The sequence below is a fragment of the Nycticebus coucang genome, chromosome 9 (genome assembly GCF_027406575.1).
Source record: "Nycticebus coucang isolate mNycCou1 chromosome 9, mNycCou1.pri, whole genome shotgun sequence".
In the NCBI taxonomy this organism is placed as follows: Eukaryota; Metazoa; Chordata; class Mammalia; order Primates; family Lorisidae; genus Nycticebus; species Nycticebus coucang.
Window position 1 is genome coordinate 41,904,480 of NC_069788.1, and position 13,440 is coordinate 41,917,919.

A 13,440-nucleotide genomic window follows, 5' to 3' on the forward strand; every position below is an offset into this window, starting at 1 on the left:
TTACATTCATTAGTATTTCAAAACTATGGTAGTTATCAGACCTGACTCCAGATCATGTGATTTAATAGATAATAAAGAAGCCCACTCATAATTTTGTAACAAATTAAAAACTATTTTGGCAGGGTGGCACCTGTGGCTCAGTGAGTAGGGCTCTGGCCCCATATACTGAGGGTGGTGGGTTCAAACCCACCCCAGCCAAACTGCAACAAAAAATAGCCAGGCGTGGTGGTGGGTGCCTGTAATCCCAGCTACTTAGGAGGCTGAGGTAAGAGAATCACCTAAGCCTGAGAGCTGGAGGTTGCTGGGAGCTGTGACACCACAGCACTCTACTGAGGACGATAAAGTGAGACTCTGTCTCTAAAAAAAAGAAAGGAAAAAACTATTTCGACAACTATATCTCAATGTAATTGACACTCTTTATAATCCTATGTATTTCATTTTATGGATCTAGAATAATTATTCTGAGATGGAATAATTAGGCTACACCAGATGCCGGAAGGGCATGTGGCATAAAAATGGTTACTAAGTCCTGTTATGGGAAGAAATTTTTTGTGGGCCCTGTTGCCTGTCTCACAAACCCTGGAGTCCGGGATCCATTAGTTAGATGCATGGGTGTTGCCTCAGGGATGGTGAGGGAGGGCAAGATTGGACACGAGGCGGGAAGAGGCTGACTCTCTCTCATCCCCTACTCTAAATGCAGACAACACCTGCCACTTTGAGGATGAGAAGATCTGTGGCTACACACAGGATGTGACAGACAACTTTGATTGGACGCGGCAGAATGCCCTTACCCAGAACCCCAAGCGCTCTCCCAACACTGGTCCGCCCACTGACATAAGTGGCACCCCTGAGGGTGAGGGCCTGACTGGCAGCTAGGAATAGGAGAACTGCTTCTGGGAGGGGATCTAGGTCTAGGGAGCTGCAGTCCTTGGGGAGCCCCAGTCTGAGGGGAGATATGGCCCTCTCCTCGGGGAGCCCTGGTCTGAGGGGAGACATAGCTCTGTCCTTGGGGAGCCGCGGTCTGAGGGGAGATACAGCCCTGTCCACAGGGAGCCCCAGTCTGAGAGGAGACCTGGCCTTGTCCTTGGGAGCCCCAGTCTGAGGAGAGACATGTCTTGTCCTTGGGGAGCCCCAGTCTGAGGAGAGACATGTCTTGTCCTTGGGAGCCCCAGTCTGAGGAGAGACATGTCTTGTCCTTGGGGAGCCCCAGTCTGAGGGGAGACACAGCCTTGTCCTAATAAAGGATCAGGAAGAAGAGAGATTGCAGTACAGCTGAGACCCATGAACCCTGAGCAGAAACCCTGTGCTGTGAGGCAGCTGACTGTCAGGCAGGGGTGGGAGAGGCGTGGTGGGGTGGGCATGGAGGAGCCAGTCGGTGCATCACCCCTGCCCCACAGGCTACTACATGTTCATTGAGACATCAAGGCCCCGGGAGCTGGGTGACCGTGCAAGGCTGGTGAGTCCCCTCTACAATGCCAGCGCCAAGTTCTACTGTGTCTCCTTCTTCTACCACATGTATGGGAAGCACATTGGTGAGTCGGGGGACTAGCAGTCTGGCCGAGCGTGTGCTGAGGGTTGGAAGAGAATGGGGTCACAGGGGGTGAAGGGCTGGCCCACACGAGGCCTGAGCTTCCTGACTTGGCTAAATCATAGGTCCTTGGAGGGTATATGGATAGAAGGTTGAAGTTGAAGGGCAGCTTGTCTGAGATTTTGAGATGATTATGGTTTCCCGAGTCTACGGATAAAAAGGCTCCAGCAGGATTAGATGGATGTCCGGGGGGATGGAGGAAATAACTAAGAGGTCGCATATATTGAGTGCCTGCTAGGTGCCAGGTGATGTCCTGGGTGCTCATTAATCCTCACCACCCCCAGGTGACCACCAGGTAAGGGAAGAATTACCACACAACTCAGAGGGGTTAAGCATTTGCCCAAGACCACATGGCCACCCAGATCTGTCTGACTTCCCTGAGTCCTAAACACAGGATCAGAAGGGGACTGCTGTGCACAGTGGGAGGAAGTCCTGCTTCCCAAGTGTGAGAGTGAACTTCAGAATTCCCCTTGGTAAGAGATGGCACTGGTAGGAGCGTCACATTGATCTATAGCTCATCTGTTCAGCCACCACTTCCGGAGCACCTGCTCCGTGCCAGGTATCAAGCAATGCAGTGAACGAGACGGACGAGTCCTCCATCTTCTTGGCACTTGTTACAGTCAGTGGGAGATACACACATTAAACAACCAATGGCACCAGGTGGGCCTTAGTGACCCCTGTGGCAGTGGAAGGGCAGGCCAAGACTGCTAGTAACAGAGAGACCTGACTGACCCTGGGGGCCTAGGCATGGAAGACTCTACTGAAGAAATGATGACTTTTTAAAATGTTGTCTGTTTGTTTACTTATTTATGGGAAAGGCAGTATATTTCACACGGGTCCAAAGGGTGAATATGCAAGTTCCCTCCCCTCCCAGTCCTTCTGCCACCTACAGCCCTTCCCCAGAGGAAATCGGTAAACTAGGCTTGGGGGCAAATTTCCAGAGAGACTTTCTGCACACAGAAACCAGTGCTTATTTATATTCTGTTTCCTCTTAGTTTTACACGTGCTGCTCTGCTCTTGCTTTTTGCCTCTGAGCTGTGCATCTTCTTGGCGATCATTCTTTATCAGTCCACAGGAAGCTTCTTCGCTACACAGAAGAGGGAGAGACTCCCCCCCCCCCCCGTTTTTGTTGTCCTGGGTAGCATGCCATGGCATTAGCCTGGCTCGCTGCAACCTCAAACTCCTGAACTCAAGCAATCCTCTTGCTTCAGCCTCCCGAGTAGCTGAGATTATAGGTGCTCACTACCACACCTGGTTAATTTTTTCTATTTTTAGTAAAGACAGGGTCTTCTTGCTCTGGCTGGTCTTGAACTCCTGACCTCAGGCAATCTTCCCACCTTGGCCTCCCAGAGTGTTAGGATTTCAGGTGTGAGCCACTGTGCCTGGCCAAGAGGGAGTGACTTTAAGCAATCCTAGACCTAAAGGCTCATCAGGGCAAAGTGTCTACAGCTAGAGTGACGGGTCACATTGCACTGGTGAACTAGAATGGAGTGGGATGGGAGGCTGTCTACCCACTGGGGCCCCCAAGCCATCCGCACAGACTGGTTTGCCCATGGCTGGGTCTGGACTTCATAGGAAGCTTCCTCTTGGGTAGGTGAGAGCTGGTGAACAGGACCTTTTTGCCCTGCCCAGTCTTTTCATTTCCGTTTGGCTTCCCCAGTGAGGATAACCAATCCATTCTGGTTTGCTACAGCCTTTCCCAGTTTTAGCACCGAGCCCTCTCTGTCCTGGGCAAACTGGTACAGTTGGTCACTATATCTCCAGCTCAGGGGGGGCACTGGGGACCCAGTTGCCAGACCCGGGAACATGTTGGTTTCAGTAAGTCCTTAAGAGATCAGGACTTATGAGCTGAAGAGAGAAAGCGGAGGGGGCAGTCTGTGTGACAGACCTGGCTCTGTGTTGCCCAGGCGGTGAAAGCTTTCGGGAGGCAGATTTGATTTCCACTATCAAATCTGCCCAGTAGAGGAGTGGACTGTCTTGAGAGACAGTGAATGTCCTGTCCCTGGACAGGAGGACTATCCAGCAGGGTGCTGTGAAGGGGACCTTTCTCCAGATCCTGTTACTCCCCTGCTCAGCCCCCTCTGAAAGTTTCCTAGCACTGTCTTCTCCAGGCTTCCACACCTGACCTGTACTTGTCTGCTTCCCTGACCTCTTTTGCTGACACTCTTCCTGGCTCCCACTCAGCTCTAGTACACTGGTCTTCTTCCTTTTCTTTAAATACTTGAAGGGTTCTTGTCTTAGAGGTCTTTGCTTGTTCCCCCAGCATGGAACATTCTTCCCTCCCTTCATTCATGTCTCCTCAGAAAGGTCCCTGCCCACCTTATCAAACAGCTCTCTAATACTTTTCCCTTCAATCTTTTCTTATTGTTTATTTATTTATTTTTGAGACAGAATCTCACTCAGTTGCCCTGAGTAGAGCGCTGTGGTGTCATAGCTCACTGCAACCTCAAACTCTTAGGCTTAAGTGATTCTCTTGCCTTAGGCTCCCAAGTAGCTCCGACTACAGGTGCCCAGCACAACACCTGGCTAGTTTTTTCTGTTTTTAGTAGAGACAGGGTCTCAAGGTCTCACTCTTGCTCAGGCTGGTCTTGAACTCCTGAGCTCAGGTGATCCACCTGCCTCAGCCTCCCAAAGTGATAGGATTATAGTCGTGAGCCACCATGCTTGGCTTATTATTTTCTTTTTGATGCCTACCTCCAATAAAACATAAGCTCCACAAAGGCAGGGGTCTTTGTCTTGTTCTAATGCCTACAACAGTGCCTGGCACACAGTGGCACGAAATTAGCTGAATGAATGAATGATTAAATGACTGATGTAGGATTTGAGCTTGATGAACCCTGAGGTCACTTCCAACCCTGAGATTCTGTGAAAGTCCTTAATGGCAGCCATGGAAAGGTCTCCATTCAGCATTTAATTGTTGAGAACTGACAGGAATTTGACACAGACTTTCCCTCAGGAGTCAATAGGGAGGGGAAGATGTGGATCTCAATGACTGCCCTACTGCCGAGCAGAGAGGTCTGGGCTTGGGGAATTGCAGGTTAGGGACTCAGAGTTCTCAGGAAGGATAGGAGGCTCCCAACTTACACCTAGGAAGATTTCTGGAGGATGTGGCATTCCAGACAGGCCTTGAAGAAGGAGAAGGATTTGGCCAGGTTAAAACATTAGGGAAGGACATCTCAAGCAGAGGGAACAGCTTGAGCAAAAGGCCAGAGGCTGGGAAGCTGGAGTGTATGAGGTCATAGCATGTAATTCCGTTTGGCTTTGGAGGTGGCAAGGAAAATATGGAGGAATGTTGCGAGCAGGCCCAGTCATAAGGGAGGTTGAAGGTCTTGGGCCCTGGTTTACCCCTGTGAAGGGATGTCAGAAAGCCCCTGATCAGGGAGGACATTGGAGCTAATGGGGTTCTGAGAGAAGGGGGCAGAAATTCTATTTTAGTTTGAGTAGTGAAAAAGTAGGAATGCCCTTGGGGTCCTTGGGACAGGTGGGTGAAGGAAGAAAAAATGATATGGGATTGAGGATAGACCCCAGGAACATGGAGATGGGGACAGATCCCCAGGAGTGGGTAGAGAGAGTGGTCCCTTTTAGGATGGTGAGGACCCCAGAAGATATTGGGACTTGGGCCTTGCCAAGCCAGCCGGGCACCTCCTGTTCTCTTGCGTGCTAGTTGCAGCCCTCTCTAGGGCCCGTCTCTGGCTGGTAAGGGTGCTCCCATGCCTGGAACCTTTGGGACATTCCTCAGGCCTGGCTCTGCTGCTGGGGAGAGGGTGTTTCTTGCTATCCTGGTCCCTCCTCTCCCCTCCCCTCCCACCCTGCCTGGCAGCTCAGGACACCAGCTGTCCCCAAGACCTCATGTCTTGCCGGCTCTCCTTGGTCCAAGCCAGCTTCTTTCATCCCAGGCAGGTAACATTTGGTGGCTCTCCCCCATCAGGAAGTCTGTCTATCTGGTGTCACAGATGGTGTGGCTTTGTCTGTGGGCAGTGCCATGGAAATGCCAGCCACCAGGTGCCAGCTAAGATTGATTCCTCTTCCCTCAGAGCCAGGTATTTTGTGTCACTGGGGCTCAACGTGGGCTGGGAGAGACAGGGAGGGGACATTGACATTGCCTGGGTCCTCGTAGCCAAGCCATGATGCCCTCCTCCTCTCATGCACCTCAGAGCCCCTAGAATTCCAGATCCCTGAGACTACAGGCACATGGGCTCAGCACCCCCAGGCCAATGCCTCCGAAATATCACTCTCGCTGTTTTTACCCCAGCTGTGTGGCATATGCACTATTGTTCTGTAAATCAACTCACTTTTTTTTGGTTCACTTTGTCCTAAGCATTAGCATTAGAGAAATCCTGAATCTGAAGGGTTAGCTTTGTTCATCACATGAAACATACAAATAAGTATTAAAATTTTAAAAGTCTCTTCATCTGCTTCCTGAAATCATGTACTGCTAGAGTTATGCACTGTGCTCTTTGGGAATCCTGCTCTGTGCTCAGACATAGGTCCCACGGTCCAGGGGCAACGCCCTTGTTTGGAGGGAAAGCATGTGTGTGTGTGTGGGGTGTGTGTGTTGAGGGGGTGGAGAGATTAGCTGATTAGCATGGAAAGGAAGAAACGAAAGAAGATTTGTAGATCATTCTGATGAGTTGAAATCCTGCTGCTGTCCTCCCTGTCCTTTGCCAAAGTCTCCCCGTGGGAATGAGACATTGTGCCAGGCTGGGGATGGGGAGAGGGTCTTGCTTCAGGCCGTGATGGGAGAGGAGGGCTTGGTAAATGCAGAAAGGCAAGGGTGGCCTGGCCAGGGCTCACTGTCCCTCATCTTCACATCTGCCACAGGCTCCCTCAACCTCCTGGTGCGGTCCCGGAACAAAGGGGTGCTGGACTCGCATGCCTGGTCCCTCAGTGGCAATAAGGGCAATGTATGGCAGCAGGCCCACGTGCCCATCAGCCCCAGTGGGCCCTTCCAGGTGAGTCCACTGGGTCCAGAGGCTCCTCCCAGGCCTGTGTGATTGCTCTGGCTAGGAAGCATTTAGGAAGGGCTTGTTCCTGGGACTGAGGAAGAAAACAGGCAGGGTGGGGGGATTTCCAGAAGATTGAGGGGAAGGATGTGGTTGGGAGGGGGTCTCTGGCATCTGGAGAACTTCCCCAACTCCTGCTCCCTGCTTTCTGACCCTATCCCAGATTATTTTTGAGGGGGTTCGAGGCTCGGGCTACCTGGGGGATATTGCCATAGATGACGTCACTCTGAAGAAGGGAGAGTGTCCCCGGAAGCAGGTGGATCCCAATAAAGGTGCAAGATGGGAATGGGTGGGAGAGCTGAGTCTGGGGGGGGGGTCCATGTGGGTGGATACCAGCTTGTTGTGGGGGTGTTTGTTCTGAATGGGGGTTCAGAATGTCTGCGTAATGGGAATCATGTGTCTGTAACTGAGGATGAATCCACCTTAGGCCTGATCTGACACAGGCTGTGGGGCATATATAGGACAATGAGAAGCCCCAGCCCCTGGCCTCCTTGTGAACTTACTGAGTTATTTACAGTAACAAAGTGCCTCCTGTGCCTGTGGCTCCAGATGTGAACCTATGACTCTTAGAGCCAAGGGCTTCCAATACTAACTGCTCCAGTTTACGGAACAATTACTACGTACCAGGCAAAGAACAAAAACCTGTACGTGCATATTTCACTTCATTCCCACAAGAGTCCTTTGGAGTAGCTCACACTATTAACCCATTTTACAGATAGGGAGACTGAGGCCCACTAAAGCTGAGTAAATTGTTGCCTGAATCCCGGCAGGCTGAGTTAACCCGCACACCACACCACCTCACGTTTGTGCTACAGTTGTGTCTATGTGCACTGAACGCAGTGCTCACCTTTAGGCCTCCCAGAGGTGGGGCAGAACAATGGGGGCCTCTTATCAGCAGACCTTCCTGCCACTCCCTGCCCCTGCCAGTGCTGACCAGATCCATGGCCTGTCTCTTGTCTCTCTCTTGTCACAGTGGTGGTGATGCCAGGCAGTGGAGCCCCCTGCCAGTTCAGCACACAGCTGTGGGGGCCGATGGCCATCTTCCTTTTGGCGTTGCAGAGATGATGATCCTTGGCCCCCCCACCCTGCCCCCGGCACACCAAAGTGTCCACATTGTACCAAAGACTGACCCCCGCCAGCCGGGGTGCCCAGGGGCAGGGCTGGCCCGCCTGGGAGGGGGCCTGAGTTGGCTGCGAAGATGAACAGAGAACAAGGACAGAGGCCTGGCACTGAGGCCATGGAGACAGTTGTTCAACACATGCGCACACGCACACACTCACACTCACACACACACAGATATATTAAAGCACAAGTTTCTATCAGACCTGCCAGCACCTTCTTTACTGCAAAGACAGGGGACTCGCCTGAATGGCGTCTGCCAACCCAGGGACTTTGGCGAAACGTGGGCCTTGTCCTGGCTGCACTTGTGTGTTTCTGACCTTCCCCTGTCCCCTCCAACCTGGTGGCTTCACCAGAAGGGAGCAAGAAGTGGGACAGATGTGGGAGCCCCTCCCTTGGTCAGACTCTGGGACTCTCTAGGATGGGGGAAACAGGGATCAGAAGAGGGCCAAGTGGGACTTAGTAAGCTCTGTGACTGTCCCCTGTCCAGGGGATGACAAGGAAGGTGGGGTACCTGTTGCACACATCTCCGTCCCAGAGTGAGGGCTGGATGGTGGAGACCATAGGTCAGCCCAGACTACCTGGCCTATTTCTGGGACATCACATTCACCCCCTCAGTGTGCCCCCTTTGAAAAGAACCAGAATATGATCTTGGGCCTGGGCAGTCTGAAGACTGACATCCCCCCTCTCCAATCCCTACAAGCTGCTGGACTCCTGAGAGCACAGTCCCCTCCCTCATCTCAGTCCCAAATTGGGTCTCAGAGAAGCTGGGAGTGGTGGCCAGGCTATTTGTGGGGGTAAGGCTTGACTTTGAGAGAGGCAGAAAATTCTGTAATTTTGTGCCCCACATAGAGTATACAGAATTTGGGAGTGAGTCGAGCCCCCATTTCTTGTGTATGTGGCATGAAAGGGTGCCCTGGATAGGAGGAGATACGCAGGGCAGAGCACCACAAAGCTCTGGCAAGTTGGCTGTTCCCTTCAGCACCCAAGGGCAGTGAGGAGGAGTGGTTTGTAGAGCTAGGGTTGGTAGATGGGGCAGTTACTGGTCCCTTGTTTCCTGGAAGCTGGACCTCATGCCCTGAGCTGTGAAATGGGTCCCTGTCCTTGGGTCCTGGGTTGGGAGCCTGAGATCGATGTGATGACACCTAGATCTCTCCTCTCTACATCACCCCTGTGCCCCCACCCAGCCATCCCTGGGGAAGAGAAGGCCCAGCCCCTTCCAGGATTAGTCTTTATGTGTATTTGCATGTGGTTGTGTGTCTGTGTGCACGTGTGTCTGTGTGTATGCGTGTGTGTGTGTGTACACATCTATGTGTGCTACTGCGGGTACATCTCCAGGTAGGAGTTTGTGCAAATATGAGTCTGAGCGTGCAATTCCACATATCTGCCTGTGAGGCTGGGTTGATACCCCATCTCTGAGTGCCTGTGGCCTGTGTCCGTCAGCCTGTACAGCTGTCTTCCTGAGTGATGTGTATGTTTGTGGGGTGCAGGCTGAATAGACCACTTCCAGCCTATTCTGTAGTCTGGAGCTTCCTGTGATTGCCTGAAATTCTACCTTTCATCCCTATGGATGTTAAAGAGCTTACAGATGACCCTACTGAATGCAAGTACCTTTGGTCGGGGGTTGTCACAGGGCTCCTCCTGGAGCATTTGGTGGGGACAGCTGCAGAGAAGAGACCTGGAACTTGGGCAGCACCACAGTGCCAGGAGACTCGGGGAGAGCTGAAGCAAATGCTGCCCATCTCTGCACTCTGCCAAGCCTGTGTTATCATCAGCACCAACAGCTGGTCAGTGGCCAGGCCAGGCTGCAGTGGAGACTCCTGATACTGATCAGCATGGCTGCTTTCCTGGCCCAGTCAAGTCCTCTGTCCGAAGTGAGTCGCTCCAGGTTCCCGGCGCACGCCTCCATCCCGTCTGCAGGGTATTGTTTTTTAATTGTCCCATCTGTACAGAGTCTGTTGACCCAACTAGACTGTGAGCTCCTCCTCTGAGCCTTCCAGCCCTTCTCCCCCACTCCCACTCATTCCTGGCGCAAGCCAGCCTGGTATGGAAACTGCTCTGTGGGCTTTGTCCAGTAGAATCGATTCTGTAACAGTGGTTCCCAGCCCCAGCTGCAGAATAGAACCACCAGAGAGGGTCTCTTAAAAAATATTGTTGCTTGGGTCCCACCAGCAAGTTTCCCATTTAATTGGCACCAGAAATGTTGAAAATTTCAGCAGGAGAACCTAAGAGTGGGAGCCACTGGCCTGTCACCTACCAGGCATTTCTTCCAGCCTTCACTGGAGTGGTGAAAACCGCTCCCTCCTTGGGGCCTGCTTCCCTCAGATGACTTTTCCAGTACACCTGGCCCTCACCCTGGCTGCTCCAACATGGGGCTGTCTCCCTTGTTCACCTCTGTTTCCATAGCGCCTGACTAAGAAAAGGGTTGGTACTTGTCGGCTGAGCTAAGCTGCACACAGGTGGCCTTTATGGACAGAGGGTGCTGCTGGAGGTCTCAGGTGGTAAAGGCAGCCCTGCCTCGAGATTGGCTTGACCTGAGATTGACAGAATGTGTCTGCTGGGATGTTGAGGTCCTCATGTGTGGATGACTGAGGTTGATCTGTGCATGTCTGTGTCTGCCAGCAGGTGTGGGGATGTGGGTGTCAGCAGGTGTGGGGGGATGTAGGTGTCAGTGTGTCTAGCAGGTGTGGGGGTATATGGGTGTCAGCGTGTCTAGCAGGTGTGGGGGGATGTGGGTGTCAACATGTCTAGCATGTGTGAGGGGATGTGGGTGTCAGCGTGTGCCAGCAGGTGTGTGGGGATGTGGGTGTCAGCGTGTGCCCGCAGGTGTGTGGGGATGTGGGTATCAGCGTGTGCCAGCAGGTGTGTGGGGATGTGGGTGTCAGCGTGTGCCCGCAGGTGTGTGGGGATGTGGGTGTCAGCGTGTGCCCACAGGTGCTGGAGGTGCGTAGGCATGTACCAGTCTGTGTGTTCGTGCTGCTCTGTGTGTCTGCAAGGGATGAGTGTCTTGGTGCATCTCTGAGGGACTTGTGTGTCGCTGAGTGTGTGTCTGTGAGTCAGCCCCTCTGTGTCACTGTTGCTGTACTGTGTCAGTGTCTGTCTGTTGGTGGTGACCCATGAATTTCCCAGCCAGGGGAGACCAGGCAGGCTGGATCCAGTTCATCTCCCCAGTGGCAGCCTCACCCTCTGGGTCAGGGTGATGGAGGCATTTTGTGGCCTTAAAATGGGGAGTCCAGGGTCAGCCCTCAGTGTGATGGGGCCCTTCCAGCCCTGTCCCCTTTAGGTTGGTGTCTGGGGAGAAAGGGACCCGTGGAGCCAGGTGCTGTATAGCAGTGGATGGGGAGTCACCCCTGGGACCACAGACAGCCTCCTGGGGGTACTGAGTTAAGCCTGAAGACCAAGCCCCCTCCTCCTGGAATGGTTCTCCGAGCTTTACTCTCTCTGGGACAGGCCTTTCACCTCCTTGCCATTCATTATCCTTTTCCCTGTGCTCTGTGAAAGCTCCTAACTCAGGTTGTCAGAGCTGGGATGGGCCTTGGAAGTCACAGCCCTCTATGGTGCAAATGAAGAAGTTGAAGCCCAGCAGGGGGAAGGGACTAGCCCAAGGTCACATGGTCAGTTTGGGTAGAGCCAATCTCAGAAGCCAGGTACTACAGCCCTGGGGGTGTTACACCACTGGCCACTGGCCCCAAGATCTCTTGCCAGATGGCTAGGGAGAGCTTGGTCAAAGTTCCTCATCTCCAGGGTGCTGGTTGAGATCTTACAGATGTTCCTGGGATCCTGCACTAGGAAGAGATACTGTCTCTTTGTCCCAAATTCTGGCCTCTCATCCCGGCCACAGACCCTCCCACCTCCTGGCAGGTCTGAGTGCCACACAGAGGCTGTCACCTTCTGTCCACAGAAGGTAGCTGCTGCCCATCCCTCAGGCTCCCAGAGAGAGGAAACCATGTTTCCCCTTCTTTACCCCCTGTCTTCACAAGAGCCTGGGCTAGCAGGGAACGCCAGCGTGTCCTCATGTCCTCATCCTCTTGACTTCCCTCTAAGGACCAGGAGGGCTGGGATGGGGGTACAGAATCCTTCTATGTTTTTCTCACTGGACTGTCCAAGGGACTGGGGGTTTATTCTTGGGGTCTGTCCTCAGGAACGGGGTGGGTGAACCTGCTCTGTAGAGTCCCTGTAGAGTCACTGGTTGAGGTTGAGCTCCGGGTTCAGGGGAGCCCTCCATGCTTTCACAGGCAGGGGACCACCCTCTTCTCTGTCCAGTCAGTGCTGTGTGTGTGTGCGCACGTGCGTATGTGTGTGTTTGGGCAGTAGGACCATTTTGTCCTGGGGATCCCTTGACACTTAGAGCTGGAGGGGACCTTAAGGACCATCTAATCTGGTGCACCCACTGTACAGGTGAGGTCCAGAGAGATGGCATTTGCCCACCTCCAGTTCTTCTCCCTCATGTCACCTACATTCATTTCCCAGGGGCCCTACTGGGAATGTCCTCTCTCCTAGCACCTTCCTGCCCCCCTCTCAGCTGCCCACATAATCACCTTCTCAGCCCAACTCTGCCAGCCCTCTCTGCACCTGTGGTCTCCACGCATCCTTCCTCCCCCAGGGTGGCCGGTTCACCAAGACCTTTATCCCCAGGACAGGGGCAGGGAAGGAGGGGCTGCTCCAGCTCTGAGGCCTCAAAGACCCGGTAGAAAAGCCAAAACCCCTCATGCCCAGGCCCATACATCTGACCACCCCAGCCCTCCCCACCACCAAGGTAAAAGCACAACAAGGAGACCCCTTATTAACGGGTGAAATGTATTGGGGTTGTTTTTTTAGTCTCACAACCTCATCCTCACCCCTTTGCCTTGCTCTCTGTCTCCGCCTGTCTCTGTTCCCCATTTGCTCCTCTTTTACCCTCAAGTCCCCAAATGTAACCTCTAGTTGCGGACGCGGTTGTTCAATCAATAAAGCTGCAGTGTTCTAGCACTCAGGGTCAGGCTGTGTGTGTCCTGTGTCAGCCCGGCGGGCGGGCAAGTGGGCGGGGGGTGGGGCTGGGAGGGAGGGCACTGAGGGATTCCTGTCGCCTCCTTGGGGGCAGCCTTTCTTCTCTCTGGCACCTGTCATCATAGATCCTGTTCTTGGCCTGGACAACAAGGACCTGCATCCTGGTCTGCTCCCCAGTGAATTCAGTGTTTTCATTCATTTGTTCAGTCAACAGACACTGGCCAAATATTGCCTTCATGGAAGCCCCTGCTTAGGGGAGGAGATGGAAGTTTAGTTAATAATTACACCATGAAATATGTGATTCTGAATACAAGGAAGGCTATGAAGGGAAACTGATGCTGTGAAAAAAGGTAAGGGAGGATCCTTCTTTGGTTGGGAACTTCAGGGAATACCTCCCTAAAGAGACCAAAGGAATGATTGGACTTAGCCACATTGCAACAGGGAGAGGCATCTTCCCAGCAAAGGGGACAGAATACATACAGTCCCCGAGTTATAAACAAACATCCAACTTATGTACAACTTGCACTCCGAAGGGGGCTATTACAGTAAGTCTCTGAGTTACAAACAAACATCCAACTAACGTACGACTCATACTTATGAATGGAGGCTATTAAAGGTCATACATAGGTAAATGTAGCCGTTCCAACTTATATACAAATTCAACTTAAAATCAAACCTATAGAACCTATCTTGTTTGTAAACTGGGGACTGCCTGTTTGTAAAGGCTTAGAAGGGTGAAAAACT

At 52.7% G+C, this 13,440-nt stretch overlaps 1 protein-coding gene and 1 long non-coding RNA gene across 4 annotated transcripts in view; both read left to right on the forward strand.

Annotated features, from left to right (window-relative positions):
• The window catches only part of MDGA1 (MAM domain containing glycosylphosphatidylinositol anchor 1), a 54,076-nt gene extending 46,161 nt beyond the window's left edge, over nucleotides 1-7,915 (forward strand). For 2 of the 3 annotated variants that reach the window (XM_053603373.1, XM_053603374.1), the window contains exons 13-17: nucleotides 701-853; nucleotides 1,398-1,532; nucleotides 6,410-6,540; nucleotides 6,755-6,863; nucleotides 7,565-7,915. In XM_053603373.1, the coding sequence (XP_053459348.1) occupies nucleotides 701-853; nucleotides 1,398-1,532; nucleotides 6,410-6,540; nucleotides 6,755-6,863; nucleotides 7,565-7,656 (620 nt within the window). In that variant the 3' untranslated portion in view covers nucleotides 7,657-7,915. Of the gene's footprint in view, nucleotides 1-700; nucleotides 854-1,397; nucleotides 1,533-6,409; nucleotides 6,541-6,754; nucleotides 6,864-7,306 lie in introns of all 3 variants that reach the window. The other variant, XM_053603375.1, reaches the window with a different exon arrangement.
• A 2,567-nt stretch (nucleotides 7,916-10,482) lies between these two features.
• On the forward strand, nucleotides 10,483-12,678 carry LOC128594512 (uncharacterized). Its single transcript, XR_008382586.1, has 3 exons — nucleotides 10,483-10,500; nucleotides 10,537-10,608; nucleotides 10,645-12,678. It is a non-coding gene; the product is annotated as an uncharacterized LOC128594512 (long non-coding RNA).
• Nucleotides 12,679-13,440: the final 762 nt, after the last annotated feature.